At 39.6% G+C, this 21,175-nt stretch overlaps 1 protein-coding gene across 1 annotated transcript; it reads left to right on the forward strand.

Moving 5' to 3' along the window:
* Positions 1-472: 472 nt before the first annotated feature.
* LOC139739652 (uncharacterized) lies at positions 473-20,905 on the forward strand. The gene is made up of 4 exons (XM_071650263.1): positions 473-1,393; positions 6,065-6,157; positions 13,830-13,923; positions 17,995-20,905. Exons 1-4 carry the CDS (start codon positions 1,352-1,354, stop codon positions 18,954-18,956), a joined length of 1,191 nt encoding a protein of 396 aa, XP_071506364.1. The 5' UTR covers positions 473-1,351; the 3' UTR covers positions 18,957-20,905.
* Positions 20,906-21,175: the final 270 nt, after the last annotated feature.

The following is a 21,175-nucleotide window of genomic DNA, read 5'->3' on the forward strand; positions in this document are numbered from 1 at the left end:
CTAAAACATGTTGCAAAATACATCTGAGTTTACAGCCACCCTCGTAAAGGAAATATTAGAGATACCAATAATGTTCAAATCAACGGGCTTCGCTGCAGCGTTAAAGAACTTGAGAAACATAAGAAGGGCAGCGGAAGACATCGTCTCGTGGGAGCAGTTTTGAAGAAAACACTCTGCTAAAGAAGGTAGTTTGTGTCATAACTCCTTGAAAACAACTCGAGATATGTACTTCTAAGAAAGGTTTGCACAAATCTAACTTGCGGCGTCTTGACAGCGGAAGAACTACCTTCATCGCAAAGCGATCGGTCGTCGCGCGACTCCTGCTTGCTGGGCCGTCAGTGCGCGCCGACGCGTCGAGGCGCGTGCGTCTTTTCACGAGCCATGCGCGCCCGTTCGTGAGCCGTGTTCGTCTCTCGTACTTGCCTGCCCACCTCACCTAACGTAGTACGCTTGGAAAAACTCAGAGAGAAAGAAAGAGAGAAGAGACGCCCGTATCATCACTTTGTATTGTACCTGCGTGAAGTGTGGGTACACCGCGCACACCTGAATCGACCTACCTGTCACATGCGCCTTTTGTTTGGACGAGTGGGCCGAGAGAGCGAGCCACGCTTAAGCCGGCGGTGTATGCAGCGGAATTCAGTCGCGACTACCGTGGGAAAGCACCCCGGGTTAGCTTCTCACACTTATTGTTATAAATACCTGAGCGCATCGCGCTAAGACTATAAAACCTGACGAGGCTAAAGTATTAACTTCTAAAGAGGGAGAAAGAGAGAGAAAAGCGAGTCGTACTTTTGAACTACTCGTCCTTTTTTCTCCTTTGGCCAACCACAATTATCAAATGCGTCAGGAACACAAAGGGATGAATGTGATCTTTTCTTTGCGGATCCCGATGTTGACTCCAACGGGAAGGTGAATCTTTTTATGGTTTCATTCTCGTCTCTCGAACTTCTTTTCAGGAAAATAAAAACAACCTTCCCTCCGCCGATTCATCGTTTTAATGCCTCTTCTGGTGTCAGCGAAACTCTGAATGATAATTCATCACCAACAGGCGACCGAAGTAAGAAAAAGGAATTAAGTTAGGGATCTCGCGAACAGAAAAAAGAATGTTTTTCAGGAGTGTGATCAAATGATTGATGTAACTGGACCAAGGCTGGAAAGTTTCTTGTATCTTCCTCCTCTCTGTGGAAGAAAAAGACATTGGAAAAAGCAGAGCGTGCCTCTTTGCTAGGCAACAGGTTGCGAGTATCGCTCAGTATCGTTGAAGTATCGGGTGTCCAAGATAGGTCGTCTGCGCGTGAGATTTAATCGCTTTTTCGGCGCACGCCGCGGGAAGCCAAATTCAACCAGTGAGATGTCGGCTGAAAAACCCAGCAGGAACCACGATGGGCGGAAGGTATGATATCATCCCCTTTGACACAACATAACCAGCATCCTTTTACAGTGTAATCTCATATGTGAATATCGCTGCTTGATATTTTCTTGCTATTATTTTGGAATGTGTTTTTGATTTTGTGAAAGAGCTGTCAGTCATATGGAAAGTACACAAGGTACGTCATTGACAAGAGAAGCAGCACTGGAATTGTAAACGGTGTCTACCATCCAAACATTCTACTTGCGATTTCCTCACAACTACAATGATCCAAACGGTGTTTTATTTATTTGTTCATGTATTCATATACAAACACACGCCTTCCAATGTTCCCTTTTTATAACAATATTCAAATTTCGTGAAATATGGAGAAAGAAGGAGCCTTATCCAATGTTTCAATGCTTGTAACTGTCTGTCAATAATTCCCAATGTTGCAAATTGTACTCTTGTTTGTTCTTATTGTAAGAGTTTTGGTTTTGCAGGTACGTATACATAGATACATTTACGTGTACAATACTTGCTCTGCTCTGGGACTTTTGATTGGAAGCCGAAATGGAACTTGCTTGTTACTTTGTCCCACACTAAAATCTTGGTGTATTAAATCACGTCATGCCAATAGTAGCAATACGCTTCTTTCAATGCCATGAGTATTCACCCCGGCATTCATGGTGTATTGTTTAATCCTCGTCATATAAAATGTGAAAAAGGGTATAGCCTTAGTGTATTAATCCTGTAGTGTTGAATTTATTCCTGCGAGCTATCCATTTTATTTTCCACACTCAATCGATGACCTTAAAGCGCCGTAAGTGTCGCGTGTGTGAAAGTCTTTACACTTGTTTGTAATTACTATGGAATGTGACGAAATGCACTTTGTTCGATATAGATGACAGATAATTATGTAAGTGTATCATTCAAAAAGTCACAATTTCAAAAGAAAACCCAAGATATCAATAAGAAATTCTATGTATTCAAAGTATTAGCCGGTCTTTCGTATGACACATTTTGATGCAGCTGTACTTTGATGCGATGACGATGTACAACCGACAACTTGTGCGATTTGGCATTTGATCAAAAATGGCGCTTCATTTCTTTTCTCCGCGTTAAGAGTGCGTGCAATAGTCAATACAGTAGTCAACATATATTCGTTGCACACATTTCAATACTCTACACACGTAAAAACCAGAATGACTTACGCTTGATTACCCATTGTTTAATGTCTAAGTACCCGTCGTTCAGGGGCAGAGTAACTGCCGAGTTTCTGTTGAGCATGTCCCTCAATCCACCGGCCGTGATTTTGTTCATGAGATGCTTAAGTTAATTGCAATCATGCAGTTACTGTTTACGCGAGGCATGATTTGATCTTCCAATTTTATTCCAATACATGTAGGCCTACTTTTTTTCAGTCATTTGCACTTATCCCGACATTTTCTCTGTTCCTTTTGAGAGACCCAGACGTAGGTGATAGCATTCTTTCTAAGGTGTAATTAATGAAATATCCAAAAGAGATATGTTAATCGAATACCTCTCTCTCAATTTTCGTGTACATAATGTTTTACAGTGCTACTTTGTACCTTAAATGCAGAAACTTGGAGTCAAAACGAAATCTTATTCATCGCTGTGGTCTGTTTTCTTCTACTCGTTCACCATGACTCATACCAACATTAAACAAAGACGGACTGTGTTCAGGGATTGGTGGCGAAACACGCTTTAACAATAGGACTGGATTTCGACCAATCAGTTTCCGCATTCCCTCGATGCTTCCAATAAGACATGTAGAAAATAGGGTTCGCTTAGTTAACTCTTTTCAGCTAAATAAGACATGTCGAGGCATGTCATGACATATCATTTTGTACTTTGATATGACACGCCAATAACAATGGAGATTCTTTACGGCGTGATTTCAGGATACTACCTGCTTTGAACAGAAACGATATAACGTTACGAGCGATTGAAACGAAGAAAAGAAATGGCTGCAATCTTTAAGAATAAATTGTTCATCATTTAACCTTTTTAATATCAACATACACACACACATGCGCATATCCATACACGTGATATGCGTACGTGCATCTGCCATGTTTGAATCGTTATTTAATAACAGGATAGAAAGTTAAGGACTTGAAACCATTGGCAGTGATAGGTGAAAACTGAATTGTAGCAATGGAAAACAGATGATTTCTAAGCATGTTTCCTGCAGTTAACTGCAAAGTAAAGTTTAATGTTTTGTTATTTTAACTGATTCTCTAACGAGGTTCCCTTTTAAAAATCAGGGCGTCATTCCATTCTATATAACTCCAAAACATAAAAACAAAACTCTCCCTAAAGTGACGGAGATGGAACATTCACATTCCTGCACAGGGGTTAGTAAATGTGGCGCTCCTCCTGCGACAGGACTATGTGTGTGGGTTTCTTTTTTCATCTCTTAGAATAGATAGCGAAAGGTAAGATGGAATGATCCTGTAAACTCGGATAAGAGGCAGTGAGTCCCGATAAGTCCGATCAACTTGTTTTGTTAGGAATGTTACATCGGATAATGAAGCGCATAAACATCGAAGTCTGTCAAGAGAACCTGTTGTTCATATTTTCTATTGATCGAAGTGTCACGGAGCCTCGGGCCTATCGTGGCGGTCTCGCCGAGTGCGTAATCGTCTAGCTTCCTCCACCGATACAAGGCTCACACTTTCTCACGGGTCTTTGACAACTATAAGGGGGAAGGATTACACTCTCTATCGATCAAGAACAAAGGGGTGCGTCTTGGAATCGATACAAGGCCAACAGACGAAACGGCTGCGGGTGAATAGGACTAGTCTACTCCTCTGGACCAAAACTTAAAGCGACAGGAGCAAAAGGAGCTAATTTCAGTCATTATTAGTCAGAACTACACGTCCAATTGAAAATACCAGTTAAACAGAAGATATCACATCATGGCACCGACGAAATGAAATTGGAAAACAACGGCGCCGGTGTGGATGCAGCGAATTCAACTCTTGTGGGCAATGATGTCAAGGTCTCGATGTAAAGACTATCGGTCCAGGATGAGGCGCCACGAAATAACAGACAAGAAAACACGGGGCTTCCTTTGATGGACAGCTTTTTGAATATCACCACCAGACAGCACTATGCAGGTCCACTTTGCCTCGGGTTCTTGAGAACGGATTAAGGGGTGGGAGAGAAAACAAAATAGGGGAGAAACAATTGGGTGACGTGCACTTCATAACGATCCCATCGGATGATGGATACTCCTGTATTTGTTTCCATGCACTCATTCGCACAAACACGGACAGACGGACTCACACACACACACATATATATGTGATGTGTGTGTGTGTGTGCACTTATATACAGATACAATTAAGACAGACATACAGACAATTAAATCTCTTTTCAAAGCCAGAATAACCAAACCAATATCTCGTTACAGATTTAGTGATTGAATCATGACATCTGACCACAAATTTCACATTTACTTCTCAACAGTATCAAATTTACAAATAATGTCATTTGTAGGGTTCTTTAATTAAGTTGATATAGATTATATTTTTTATTTCGGTCATGCAAAATTATGACACTCTGGGAATAGTTGATGTGCAACAAATTTGTGTGAGAAATTAACTTATTGGACCCTACATGACTGGAATATTATGTCCGCAGTCAGAGTAGCAATTTCCAAGAACATTCCATCTTATCATGGACGAGTGTGTACGTGACCTGGTCATTTTGATCTTAATTTTCATATATTTTTTCCTCAAGATTGCCATATCTTAGTTATTGGCAGAATAAAATGAACATGCTTACATTTTGTTAAGATGGAAGCATTCTTGTGGTTAGCGTCACAAATACTCTCGTTTCTTATAAAAAAATTTATAGGAAGTTCAATCCAAAATTAATTGACACCATACCATTTCGACGTTTGAATTCCAATATCGAAACCTAAATGTTAAGCTATTCATTGCCTCGTCTAACACGATTAAATTCAGAACAAAATAAAAGAAGATTACCGCTAATCTTCAGTAAACTTTGGTTGACTGTAAAATGAAAATTAATTGTAATTAACGAATTTAAAACATGTATGCACAGTTTCACACCAGACTTCTATCTCTGTTGTGGGAGAGAGAGAAAAAAAAGGATGATAGATCCACCTAAAAAGCAGTGCTTGCAATAGTGGACCACTCAAGAAAAGATAGGCGATTGATGTTAGAGACTGCCGTCATATCAAAGAAAGGACCGTCATGCTTTTTAGCAGTCCACCTGGACGGGGGACAGATATTTCTCTCAGTAGTCTACGTCCAGGAAAAAGCTCTCCCATAGCTCCTAGGAATATGACGCCTAGATACCAGAGGCCGTTGATCTCAGGCAAGCAAATTGCTTATTGATGCCGGTCTCTTCCCCCTGTATCTTAAGATACACTGTAATGTATACATGCTCTTGTATTTTGATGATAATGTTGATTATGATTTCATCAGCACAAGTGGAGAAATAAAACAAACTAAAACTGAAACGTTTAAGCTACAGAATATCATGTGATATACAACATGTCTGTACCCATGTAAATGACTCTATGTAGTGTTAAGTCCATTGATGTTTAATAACATAAGCGATATGTGTAATGACAGGTACGCAGATTCATTCTATTCATTTCAATGATTATGACAATAATTGTATGAAATCATCTTCCCCCTCCATTTTCTTTTGCAGTCATCGAAGCCGCTTATGGAGAAAAAGAGGAGAGCGAGAATCAACGACTGTCTCATGGAGCTCCAGTCCATTCTCGATTCTCTCAATCCTGAGGTGAGATTTTCTCTGCTTTTTATTTTATTTCCATTCCATTCTATTCATTCATTTCCACTTTAAACATCATTGAGTTTACAAAATTTGCATAAACAACAACAACAACAACAACAAAAATGATGTCACTTTCGCATCCCTTTTCTTCTTTTTTTCCTCCGGGTCGGGCAAAACTATGCTGATATTTTAACACCGTACTACTAATGCATCTTTCTAGACAAGCTAGATAGGGTGTCTGAAGTCATGACAGGGGTAAATGTAAGAGGATTCTCATTCTGTGAAAATAATGGTCGTAAAACCGGCGACGATTTGTATTTTCTACCACCCGCATCAGAGTTTGTGCCGAAATATTCGTTATTCTTTGTGTGGCAAATGGTTAGCAACTAGGTATGACTCTGTAATTAAGCCAAATAGCACCACCAATCATGGACAAGACCTAATTTTCCCATTTGAGACAACACTTACCACAAGCCAAGTCAGCTTTCGCATCATCCCCTATTAATCATTCTCCGTGCTTCCAAGCGCTTTTGCTGATCATTTCGATTTTGAAGGCCATATCGATTTTAATGTCGTTAGAACATCTTCCCTTTCACACAATGGCGACCAGTGTCAGGAAGAAGGAGAATCGGTTCAAATAACTTCGCCGAATCTACAACCCTCACTCACCACGTGGGCAAAGAAACGAGACATAATAATCTAAATAGGTAGCACAAAATACATAAGAAAAGAGTACCGAATGATACAAGCAGTAAACAAATTTTCTGAGAAAATCAGAGTCGAATTAATTCGAAATGGCACCAATTTATAAGATAGTATTTTGTGAGGTTGAATGTGAGAAAATTAGAGGCTTTTTTTCTGCAACGACAAGGTAGCTTTTTGAAGCAGGTTGAGTATAAGTGAGCGTAACTTCAAGAAAAAAAAAACACCTTTTTGTGCTAAAACATTTGAGGCAGTGCATTCTGAATTTCGTTTGCTTTTTCATAGTATTGAGGCTGTTACGAATAATACATTTCACTTCATTTCACAATACGAGCCTTAGATACAGAGAAAGAATTTAAATGGCAGCGAATGCTTGGCTATCTGGTTGGTATATTTAGTACAAGTTTGCTACGTTTATTTTTTACCATCACCTGATCAATTAAGCGTAGATCATGAAAAGTAGTTTTTCAAATTGCTCTCTCATGGGAGACACGCAAAAAGCAAATAGACAAGATGGTTTTATTAGTATTGAGGCTGTTACGAATAATACATTTCACTTCATTTCACAATACGAGCCTTAGATACAGAGAAAGAATTTAAATGGCAGCGAATGCTTGGCTATCTGGTTGGTATATTTAGTACAAGTTTGCTACGTTTATTTTTTACCATCACCTGATCAATTAAGCGTAGATCATGAAAAGTAGTTTTTCAAATTGCTCTCTCATGGGAGACACGCAAAAAGCAAATAGACAAGATGGTTTTATTACTTAAAACAGACGATTATTCTGTACAGAAAAACACGTTAAGCTTTCTGTTTAGAACGTTATACCACCGGTTCAATTAATCTACGATTATTATTTTATAACATTACCTATCGTTATGAATCTACTACTTGCCTCAATCAGGAAATAGATGCTTCATGCAATAAGTACGAAAGTTTGTGCGTAACATATATGCGCATATATACATCTACTATTTTATTATGTATATTCATCTATTTTTACTACTTCTGGTATCAATCAATGATATCATAGATATTTTCATAAGACGATATGCGGTATAGGAACACCACAAACAAGCACTGTATCGTGTATAACACTGCATATTTAATGACCGTCGCCTGTGTCTTTACATGGCTTCTTTAAATAGGAAAATGTATTTTGAGTTTAAGCCATCCCATTCTCCGATGTTTACCGTACGTTTTCTGCCCGACTGGCCTGATAGAAAGACACAGGATGGCACTAGGGAAAAGAGAAAGGGCACAAAAACAGATTTACGATTAATCCACCTAAAATGTAGCACTTATCCGTTAAAAAGGCCTTACCAACAAAGAAGGGCTTTTCGTCCAACGCTTGACTTGCTTTTATGGAATCTCGAGAGTAACTTGAAGACAGGCAGCTCAACCGTATTGGCGCGCTCATGGCGGTACTCCACCCAAGGTGTTTTAGACCGACAGAGGCGTTGAGCACCCCAGGGCCCCATAAAGGGGGCACTGGTATAAGACTGGTCCGCAACAGGACCGCATATCTTAAGGATGAAGGAAACACTTAACTGATTGTCTTCAAGAACATGGTGAGCAGTGTGTAAAATATACAAGGCATTTAGAGTGCTGGAGAAAAAGGGTTAAGAAACGAGAGGGGCTATGAAAGGACGAGAAAGTACTTAAAATTCCTGTGTCTCATCGCGAGGGTTTTATGTCTGTGGCGTCATACCAGTGAACAGAATGTGTATGGTCTTCGAGTGCTAAGTAACACAAGCTATCTTCGCCTACAGAATTGTCCCAAACTCTCTAAATTGTTTTCCGGTTTGACAACTTGGTTTATGAATGTGTTATTTCCTTGTCCCAAAAGTTTATCTCATTAATTTCTCACAATATTGGTATTCGAGAATTGTCTTTCTTAGCTTGTCTTTATTCTGAGTTTTCTTGGTAAAATTCCACTTTCCAATTTGATTGTATATTGGATACTTAATTTTTGGATATAGTGGTTTTAATTTCCCAATAAAAGCAATAAAAACAGTTTAGTTAATCGTTTATCATCGCAATATATACTTTTTAGTGAGATCAAATCTTGTGAAAGCAAGTTAGTATTTACGTTAACACAAGCTAAACAATTACAGATTTTGATAAAAAGACATTTATATACTTGTAGATATAGTATCTTGTCCGTTTAGGATTGTCGAACATTTCCATTGAAAAAAATAAGCTAACTCAATCATCATCATTATCTCTATCAGTGTTGACTTCAGGCACAATTTCGGTAGATCTTGAGTGATTTATTACGCTGAGCAATGCGTTTGACTATAACAGCATGCATACCCTACTATGGTTACATGGCGCAAAACGAAAGTACTCGCAAGATGCAAGCATGATGTTATAATCAACTGATTTTAAATGAATCTCTGTAAAGTCACACATTGCCACTTTTAGGGTGATACGACGTAGAGATGGTCAAGAAACCAGCAGAAAGATTGACGATAGCTTGACACCACTGGCAGAGACTCCAACTCTCCCGTTTTCGACGGGAGATCTCCCGCCGAAAGCCCATTTTTGCACAATCTCCCGTTCTCCCGTTTGAGATTTGATTTCTCCCGCCCTGGCTCTGTGTCTCCCGGTAGAAAGGATTTCTTACTTATTTCTATCGTATGTTGAAAAAATAAGCCTTAGATAGCACCAGAGAACATCTAGAATCCTAGGAACTTCGCGCTTCGCACACATCAACTTGGAGTCTCCCGTTTGCTAGGGGTTTCGGGCGGGAGAATCTCCAGATCAGAAGGTGCTTGGGGTTGGAGTCTCTGCACTGGTCAGAACAGGTTACAAAGGATTCCACTTCGCGGTATATGGAAGCAGCATACGCAATAAGAGCCGCCACGTGGTTGGGCGTTAGCTTGTTTTGGCGTGGTGGTGTCGGCATTAGGGATGCTCGCGACCATAATTATAGTCCCCCGGTTTCAACGGCGCGCCGTTGAAACCGGCGCCACGCGAAAGACTTAAATTGTGTTTCACGCGCATGCAGGGGAATTGCTTCCCCCGCAAAACTGTTACTCATAACTCGGAATGGGAGGAAACTAAAGATAAAACCAACAGAGTAATTACTGCGAAGTATTAGATAGTGAATAGGTCAACGCCTTTTTAAGTTGTGCCAATCAATTGGTGTTACTTTTGTTTCTCTTATTCTTCAGGTAATCAAGATCAATAGCAAGCTACAGAAGATCAGACGGGCTTCTCAGTTCACCTGGAAATAGTTTCAGTATGACAATCTGTTGTAGCATAAAATCGCGTCACGTCTAGAGAGACATAATAGAGACTCATGATATCCATATTACAGCATTAGATTTCGTTGTTCCTTTGTAGAGTTCTTGTCTCATTGTTCAAGATGTCTGCTTCGTGACCAGGCGTGCAGACAGGAAAAATGTGATTGTGTCGGCCATCTTGATACGTGAGGTGTTTATTTGTTGTTTCTCATAAAGTGTCAATTCTCACATAAAAAAGGAAAGAAAAAGGAAATGAGAACAGCGTGCCATAGGCAAAGCTCTGATGAGCTTCGTTGATCACCCGAGTCGCAAACAAAGGCCGAGCGTAGCTCAGGGTGTCACAAACAAAACACTTCAAAACTGTGCGTGTGGCGCGGGGTACACAAGAACCTCTACTCCAAAAAAAGTTATCTCCAAGTACTAGCTGTTCCGTGTTCATCCGGTGGACAGCTTCGTTATAGAAGAATCCCTGATGTACGAGAGACTCTTCTTAGCATATCATGTCGGATAGAAATGAGCTGTTTGCTTACACAATTTAGAAATGGAATACCACATATGCCTAAGCAGTTTGAAAAAAAATGGAAAAAGCACTTCACATTGGCAATAATGCTTAGGCTCATGGTGATTGAGTTTGTGCAATGTCATTTATATTGGCACTTCGCGGTGAATCGCTCTTCACTCTGAAATCAAAGATACCAGCAATGTCAACAAAACCAACAATGGATCTACATGTGATATTGCTTTACATTCCACTCTATGCTTTATAACGATAACGCATATGTTACGTCAATAATGATTATATCCCAGCGATATACACCTTTTTTTTTGCCCAAAAATTGCGTAGAATATCTTAGAATGTCGTGTTTCAAAGTTTGGTTTATTTTGAAAGTTAATTCTTGCAACAAAGAAGAGCAATATTCACATTTCCTTAATTAATCTATAACCTTTCCAATTATCATGTGGCGCATTTTACGTGTGAGCTGTAATATACATAATACATTTTCTTTAACAAAAATATATGCTAATGGCGTGCGTTAGTTTAACGACGGCGTTGAGATCTAAAGTATATTGCAGTATTTCTAAATCACATTGCCTTTATGGCTAATTATGTCATTATTTGCCATTATCCACTCTGTTTTGTTAACGTTACTTTTCAAATTCATTTTGTTCACGTTGTGCCCCGCAGAAAAGAAAATAACAAATAACAACCCACAAACAGCTATATGACAAGGTGTCTTTGTTGCGAAAGTACCCGGGTCAAATTAAACGTAACAAAGCTAGATTTCAACAATTCAAATTGACTCGCTTTTTCGTCATCCCTCATTACTCTCCATAGAATCTCGGAGTTAGCGAAATACAATTCATAAACCAATATTTGAATTGCTTGTTGTCTTTTCAAAACCATGTCGGGCCAATAGGAAATGAAGTCATGCATTTCTTTTGCATCTTTTTCCAACTATCATCACTTATTTGCACTCATACACAGAACAAATTGTGTGTGTGTTTGTTTTTCTTTTCAAACTGTGTATATACGGAGCTGCGTTTCTGGTGGACATCCCTTTGAATAATTATGATTTATGAAAGTGAAATGATGTTCTGTGGTATAAACTGAGGCAGGCATATGTCTGTATAGGCCTATACTCCATCTCCATGGGATCATCCCATCGCGTGTGGTCATCAATGTGAACACTGATGTAGGCCTACGTAGTAAATACGATCCATATCCTACTTTAATATCCTCAAGTTATGATGTTGTTAATGCCACAGGCTGTGAAGTATCTATTTTTCATTTTTGGATGCAGCCTCCATCGTAGCCATTATGATACAAATCTTGCTAATTCCATGAACATTTCGGGGTGGGGGGGGGGGAAGAACGATGCCAAATCTTTGTTTTCTACTTACAAATGTGTCTGTTTCATTTTCTTAATTTCTTTTCAAATCTTATCGCATAGACGTGGACACATACAGAAAATTAAAATGGCATGCAATTTGATGTTGTGCATATACGCAAAGTTTTAGAACAACCATTTGAAGTATTCATTCGTGTAACTGCATCGGAGATTGATTGGAGGTATGTGAAGACGTAAACTGCTAGATATCCCGAATCTGATTGCTGAAGCCAATTTCTTTCCCTTTGATATACTACTTTAATATATATATATGTAAAAGAGAAACAGAATAGGCCTATTAATTGTCTCGGGCAGTATTTGATTATTCATGTTAATTTGCCTAAGAAGTCAGTAGGTGAGAAACAATTAGAAGATTCGATTTCTCTGCAGTGTCAGGTCAGAAGATCAAAAGCAGTCACTCTCTTTCATATCATAACATGTTTGTTTGTCTTTGGTGGTGCTTATTTGTGTGTGTTTGTGTGTTTGTGTGTATGTTTTGTTCCTGTTTGTTTTATTTTTTTTTGTAAGTTTTCGAAACGAAATGGATGACACTAATATTTCAGCGATCCACCGATGAATCGCAAGGTTGTCGTGGGAACACGCTGACCTTGATATACTTCGCAACGGGGCTTGGCCCGGGCGTGACCCGGTTCGAACGTGTCGGCGGCGACCGGTGATACAAATCTCAATCACGCGCCTGTTTTTAGGTCGCGTGAATCGAACTTGACAGTCACGAAGGAATAACTACTAATAATAAGAAACTAGGGTCTTCATACATGTAGAATAGTAGGAGAATCAGTGAGAGAGAGAGAGAGAGAGAGAGAGAGAGAAGAGAGATATTTGGATCACAGTGGAGCTTACAGTTTGCGATGTCATTTAAACCTTGGAGTTTGTCAGGAGTCTTTCACTGAAAAGAAAAAAAAATGGAATGGAGTCACACTTGAGATCTTGACCTCTTTTGGTTGCAATGCCCTAAGAATCTGATAGTTTTGACCACCTCTTCAGGGCAACACCTTCTTTGGTATGAAATTCCTCGCCGGGTGTGTTTGTGTTTCCTCCTAATTTGTCATATCTAATTTAATATTTGAATGACTCCTTTACAAAGATTGGCCAGAGAGGTGATTGTAAGTACTTGTTCCCATGTTTTCATGAGATCACTCACGTGAAAATTGATGCCTAACACCGAATTTTGAGATCAGAAAGATTGTACTTTGAAGCTGCCCGAAAGTAGGGTAGTCGTGAACGACTGTACGTGCCTAATAGGAGAGAGAATACAAAACGAAAGCAGGTCGTGGCAATGAATCGGATAAAATACCATTTTTTATGACACCTGCAGTCCACCGGCTTATTGTTTGTATTAGTGAAACTTTTCCGCATGGAACTGAGATGAACAATCCTTTTGAAATGCTACTAGGTTAGAATGAAACATATGAAAATATGATATTTGTTTGAAGATCCTCTTACTCAAGCGCCTAGTGACGGCAAATGATTGTGCTTTTTGTGTGATATAATAACGATATGATTCTTACATATATGATATATGTATATATATATATATATATATATATATTTATTTATATATATACTTGCATTGCATATATTTGTACTCATATGTGTACCCGTATACCATTATGCACGTATATATAATGGTGTCATTTGTCATTACTGAAAGATTAAAGTAATGATCGGCACATTTTGCACCTGTAGAAAGTGAAACATATGATTGCGCTGTCATCTCAGCTTGCACTTTACCATAGTTTAGAGATGACAATATATATATATATATATATATATATATATTATGTCTCAATGCGTTTTAATTTTCTCGTTGACAGAGTGGCAGCTCAAGGCAGAACAAGCGGGAAAAAGCGGACATTTTGGAGCAGACCGTGAAGTATGTCAAACAGCTTCGCCAGCTCGGCAGCAGAGGTAATACATATACCAATATATATTTTCATTTCATTTCATCTTTATAGTTCTCTCTTCACTACATGTAAGTGGTACTGATCATGCCATTTTCTTTCAAGTTTAGTTGTCGAAGTAAAAAGAAAGTACCCCAAATGGCTTCATGCGTTGAGGACAATCAGAGATCGCAGCTTCTTCCAGCATATTATTTGTTAAAGGCTTTTTAAGCTACACCTTGTTTCACCATCGTAAGGCAGCAGTATATACTTTTGTGCCTGGTATGCAGTAAACGTAGACGTCCTTCTGAAATGAATGACATCTATAGTCCTTTGCTAACGTCCTTTGCATAACGTTTAATACACACCGAGGCAGACGTAAATATTTTGGTAACCTGGGACTTCAAATATCAATACGCAATAGACCATAAGTACATTCTTGAACACACTTTTACGAAGAGATTCAATTTTTTGTCTTCGTCGCAAAAATCACAAAGCGCGGGGGCGATGACACCTTACTGAATGAACGTCAAAAAGAGGGTAGGCATGAGTGTAAATAGAGGTGCATCAGTCGTTTGTATACGTCAAATCTTAGTGTAACTATCTTTGAAGCAAGTGCCACAATATTGTGGACATAATGCGAACACATAACTGACTGCCCACGTAACAGATCACGAAATGTAAACATTCAAGCAGCCTGCAAAACGGGCTGGCATTTCACCAATAATGTTGGGGCGTCTCATTTCTCACCGTTGCAATATGGATGTGGGAATACCAATATCAGACTTTTGAATTTTGTTAAATTGTAGGCAAGCGGATTAAAAATAATAACTGGGAGGACTAAAGAGTCAATAATGATGCGTAAAATCAGCTAATAGGTTTTTCACCATCACTTAGTGGTCCACATTTTTCGCATATTTTATGTTTTGTGAATTATAATGTTTTTGCTTCTGTCAACAAGCTTGTAGAAATTGTGTAGATATAGCTAAATGAAGCGAGTCAGCGGTATTCGCTAAACCGATAGAATTCTCTGTTTGCATTTGCACACTTGCCTATTTTTTCCGTGATTGTTTGCAAAGAGAGAAATAATATGAGTTATTTGACGAAAAACAACCTAATTCTTAGAACTAGTACATTTGAAATGCTGCTGGGTAGCAAATCACAATAGGTCACGACCATTTTTGTTCAGGTCGCTGGGTGAAGAGAAGCAGATTGTGTTTTATGTAGGAATAATCTGAAGTATATCTAGGACAATCTATTCTCACTTTTACGTTCTTTTTTTATATCTTTACTCTTCAGATTAAAAAAGAAAATGTTTCTTGCGTACCTGATTCATCTTTTTACATAATGAAAGCCTTGAATACTAGACTCTTTTTTTATAAGGCTGCGTATAGCCGTACCTCGATTGCGCCAAATCGAAGATGGGTTAAACTGCTACACAGTGTATCACTTGAAGTAACATCTCGTTTTAGTTCTTATCAAAATAAATCAAAACAATGAACGTAATGCCATCAGTCACTGATCATAGAATAGTATTTGCATAAAGCTTGCGTCGTTTCAGCTGAAGCAATTTAGTTGCGTACTATATGACAGGGCTTTACCTGCTGTGCTGTAATATTTACTGTAAAGCCAACGTGAACAGGTGATATCTACAAGTGTGTTTTCCCTCCAGTAAGAAATTTTTGCACAATTTAGAGATTGCCTGACTTAAAAGAAAGATATATTATCCCTGCAGGTGTGAATATTTTATGGTGCATCCAGAAATTATTTTGAAAACCTTCAGAGTAGGCGTTTAATTTTTGTTATATCGCTCAGGTAGAAAAGTCGAAAGTCACATTTGTGTTTCGAGTAAAAGTAACCATTCTCTCGATTATAGAAGTGTTTGAATATATGGATTCTGTGCAAATTGTGGCATTAGAGGATAAAGATCCAGCTCATTGAAGTGTGATCCATTGTGCCGTAAAACATTGTCGTAGACAGGAATTTGGGCAAGCGAGAGGGTGAACGAGAGCGCGCGTGCGTGCGTGCCTGCCCCCAGTGTCCAGGTGAGCCAGCGATTGAGGGTTACCTGTTGAGGATCGTGAGAACGTCTGTAGACGCTCCTTCTTACCTTTACACACGGTCTACGATGGGAAAGACAAACATTGGTGCTCCAATCTGATGTATCATAAAGACACCAATAAAGAGCAAGACACACATGCCTACAAAGGGCCTAATCAATTAAGGTCTTGCCGGCAGCCTGCCCCGTGACATAAAGCGCAACCCTTGTACCACAAGGACTAATTAACATGAATGTACATATTGACTCTGCAAATCTGTAGCCACGCAGACAGGGGAGATGGACAGTTTGCGATTTGATCGATAACTAGAAGATGAAGGACTTTTTCATACCAAAGAGACAGCAGAAGATCATCTCTGATGTCTCGAATTATGGGTAATATTGGCTATTACTCAAACATATTTTGCACAATCGCCAGGAGAAAAATGAGGAAACGGGTTGTGGCAAAGCATAGCCTCTGAAAACGACCATAGGAAGACTCCCTTGAGCAACATTACTGACGTCAGAAAGGAATTTCAAGGGTGTGATAACGAAGGACCCTTTCCTCTTTATGTTTCATCATCCTCAGCACAATATAAACACACACCCACACACAGATAGGTTGAAGATGAACGTCTGAATGCACATAGAAGGTACTTTGGTTCTTTTTTCGAATACAATGTATTCTAAACTCGTTTAATCGAGAGCCATGTCTTTGCCTCCCTTTTCCATTGATTGGTTGTTCGAGAGTTTCTTGTTGAAAGATTTTTAGACTAACATTGCGACATTTACTGGATATTTGATACGCTCTGAAACTTCGAAAGTTGTGTAGGGAAATGTACATACTGTCACATGTAAGATGGACGGGGGGGGGGGGTAGGAAGGGTGACATCCTTGGGCTCTGTTTGGGCCGTCGTCGTATGCTATGATCAATACACTATCCGTGAGTGGGATTAAACAAACAATGTGCATTACGTTTTGAGTTTGTTTGCCGGTTGAAACTTCTGTCAATCTGGAGAGTTGAGAGAACATCTCCCATTGTGATGGTCTACCTTGATATACTCAAGCTGATAAGATCTTGTTAAATCGCACCCATAATCGCATAACTCTTATAGTACGGCCAGCGACCTCCACCAAACACCCAAGGACTCGCCACTTTCCATTTCGAACATTCTGTAATTATAGTTTTAAAAAAGTCTGGCATTGGGAAGGAATGATTAAATCTATCATATTATAATATTTCGCGATTGCCTTCAGAATGTTCTTTTACCACTGTGATGTTTTATAGGCAAAGAGCAATCCATCGCATGTTTTCACCTTGTCATTATTACTCTCCCACCCCATCACACACACACACACACATACATTGTATGGGGGGCTGGGGTTCCGATATCCGTCAGCTTATGGTTATAGTCGCACTCCTTACCATGTGTACCGATCTTACATGATCGAAAATTATTTTGGCAGGGCCCCATGTAATGATACCCTCTGATAACTTTTCTACCTTTGCAAATAGATGTTATTCACCTTGAGGCAAGACATATACGATCACTTCTAATGAGGCCCTTCAAGGTTTCATTAAATGTGGAAACACAAAGCAGCGATAATAAAATTGATTAGCGATAATAAAATTCTGTTGATTGCCAGTTTCATTGCAGTATACTGAGGGGGGCGTGCGCCGGTTGCGCCCCCCTCTGGATCCGCCACTGGTAATGCTTGCCCTGATTTCATTTTCAGAACTCAAGTAGAGTAAAAAAAAAACCCACACAAAATAAGACAACATTTGGCAGGTGCAATGCGTGACTTGAATGTCGTATATAGATGCTTGTTTCTTTCCTGTTATATTTCCTGTTATATATGTGACCTTGATACAACCCGCAAAGCCTAACTTACGAACTAAATAATATGTTTACCTTGTTCTAAAAAAAGACTTAAGCCTTCAGTACTCATTTTTTGTTGTTGTTGCTATTGAAAAGTTTTGAAAAATAACTAAGTTTAAGTAGCCATCGATACATATGATTATGATAACATTCATGTTGTTTGTTTATGTTTGCGTTTCAGGTAATCCCCCAGACCCCCATGCGCAAGCACAGTTCAGAGCTGGATACAACCAATGTGTATCGACGGTGACACAATTCCTATCGGCCAATCAGAATTCGCTAAACGGCGAAGCGAGGACAGGCCTTTTATCCCACCTCGCTAACTCGCTGCATAATCCCAAACCCAGTGTTGACCATTTTGCGTACCCTCGACGACGCGCAGACGAGTCAGCCAATGGCGACAGTTCTCACAACAAAGTACCTTGTGTACCGCCAACTTCCAACCAATCAGAGGCACCCACGAGTTCTATGAACATTGTGCATCCAATGCGCGCCACTGCAGCGGTTGTGACCTCGGCACCCGCTCATCCCCCAGTGGTGCAGCAACCTGCCGGCTTGGCAAACGTCGTACCTAGTGCGGTACCAAGCGTCATGGCGCGTTTAGAACTAACACAAAATGGAGTGAACGGTAGCAATGCAACTCGGCTTGTACCAATAGGTATTCCAATCAAGGTGCAATCGCCTGGGCAGTTCGTTCTCGTTCCGTCACAAATGTTGAATGGTGGTCAGATAACGGCCCCCGTTGTTCCAGTTCTAAGTCCTCAAACGGCCGCCCTGGCCCCTCGCCCTGCCTCCTCAGCCGGTAGTTCAGGCTCTGTCGCCGTATCTCCGGTATCGGGCCGTCAGTCTCCTCAAAAGTCTCAACCCCAGCCGCACAACGTTGCATCCACCTCTGGACAAGGAGCAATAATGTACGCGTCATGCCCCGCCTCAATTGGAACGACTGGGGGAGTGTCAACCAGCGCATTACCTTCCGCCGTGCCATATCCAGTAGCTTTCTTGGCAATGGGTGATCCCACCGAAAATGGCGCCCACCTTGAACAGTTTGTTTATCCATCGCGTCTTGAAAATCTACCAAAGCTGTACTTACCATTGCAAGCCAACCCACCTAGTGACACGGAGCCTGTGTGGAGGCCTTGGTAGTGTGTGTGATTATTAGATTTTGATATGATGTGTGCAACAAAACAATTTATGCCTTCTTTCTTTCTGAATTTCTCTGTCTTCCAGAAAATAAGTCTCTTCCAGGAATGTTTTAGAGCTTCCTAAAGAATACATTAACAAAGGTTAAGTCTTTTGAAACAGTTGCCAGATAGCTTCAATGTAGATATGGCACCACGCTTTAGAGGTGGGGATAAGTGAAAATATTAAGACCAGTGTACAGGACGTGAAACTTGTTCTTACCATTTGAGACAGTATCAATGAACGGCATTACGCTCAAATAATTATGATGTACACATAGTGTTGTGTGCGTGTGTTTGTTTGTGTGTGTTTCTGTGTATGCATTTACCAATCTTATCACCATTTCATGATAGATATATCAGTGCTATACGTCTAATCTTCACTTTTTCTCTTTTCCAGACGCTTTCATTCCTCTTTATGTTTTGACCAATTCAGTATTCAGTTGTGACATAAATTTCATATTCTTGGTCATCAAAAAGAGTGTTGCCATAATCTAGCCGAACGAAATTTTTCCACTTCCGGCGGGTTTTTTTTTTCAAATCGATTATAAGTCTTTATCTCAGCCAAGCTTCCCATTCCAATGGTAATTGTTTGAAATTTGCAGTCACAACTGAATGCTGTTTCGATCCATCTGAGAGAAAATGTTCACCAGCGCAAGGATACGCAGTCTTTGCCATTGAATATTTTTCTTTTCACAACAGGTGAAAAAAAGCCAGAAAGTGCATTGATTTCAAGAAATATTATTGTTTAACTGTGGCTGCCGAGGCAGTGTGAGGCTATGCGTAGTTTATTGAGGCGAAGTAATAGATACTGTGGAAATACAGTAAATGATGGAATTACTCTGTGATATAGCGTCATATGGTCGTGTGGGCCATTCATTGGAGTAGCATCAATGCTGTGCTGTATTTTGTATTCTTCCTTCGTTTGAAGTCATGTGTGTGAGTTTTTGCGGGAAGATGATTTTTTTGTTGTTGCGAAAACACTAATGTTTATAGATCGCTGACGTTGACCGCTACGTAATGTGAATGTTTAGAGAGTGACGTGAAATTAATAGCAAAATGTATACAGCCGCTTCTTCCAAATAGTCATGAATATCATGTACATGTACTGTCTAGCTGGTCTAGTCATTATTTGTACGTGCCTCTTAAACCAGTTTATACCTGTTGTAAGGATTGTTCCTGTTTGAACTTTAAAAAGCTGCACACGTGGATCCACGTCTATCAGAGAAGTTAGTTGGAATGTCCTTTTTCTTCTTGTAAAGAAATTTTAAAAAAATATTTTCTACCTGATTCTGAAATTGTAATAATGCGTTGCACTGTCCTCAGTGACGTCCAAAAAGATTTGGCGTTGAATGTTGCCGAGCTTTGGATCAAATTTTCTCATTTTTATATTTGATTTTAAAACATGAAACTTTATATAATGCATACATATATAAGAATATTATTATATTTATACCGGTGGAATGATGTGTGATTTGTATATATTGAATTTATAAAGAGGTTTATATCCCAGTTGAAATGCTAATAGCACTGAATCTAATGATTATAATGATACGTGTTTGATTCCTTAATTAAGAGGTTTACCAAGCCTCGGCAATTTTTCTACTTCCCCTTTCCTTGTTGACATGTACTATCACTAAAGTGCTTATACTGTCATGAGTTGTTTTGCCGTTATACAGCCTTTCATCGGGTGAACGAATAAACGGCACACTTGCTGTGCTCTGATCGACACGCATTATCCGAATACTGCAGTCGTTGCTGTTTTAAGACGCTGTCATCATTGCAGCGACTCCTGTAAAAAGAGGGGGAAAAAAGAGGCATAGTCGAACCATGGAGCTAGTAGCTCCATGTAATGGTGAGATTTGGCGGAATGAGCTGTACTGTGATTTTTTTTAAGTGTGTGAAGAAACTCACAAGCACAGAGGATTTGCTGACACTATCAAGATGTCTGTATCAAGATGTCTGCATCAAGATGTCGTGCTGGCAAAACATTGCCGAAACGATTTATTCATTTTTTGAAACACTTCAAGACACAGTTCCATCCGCTATATTTTGTCATCACACACACTGTCACAGATATCACTATAACCGGTATCATAATCATACACTAGGAGGCATTTCATCAAGCGTTTTTGTCAGATTTTTTTTCTAACAAACTGTTATATCCTACGGAAATCTTTGCAC

Source organism: Diadema antillarum, unplaced genomic scaffold (assembly GCF_040938485.1).
Source record: "Diadema antillarum isolate AM-2024a unplaced genomic scaffold, OU_Dant_1.0 seq00000810_RagTag, whole genome shotgun sequence".
NCBI classification, from domain to species: domain Eukaryota; kingdom Metazoa; phylum Echinodermata; class Echinoidea; order Diadematoida; family Diadematidae; genus Diadema; species Diadema antillarum.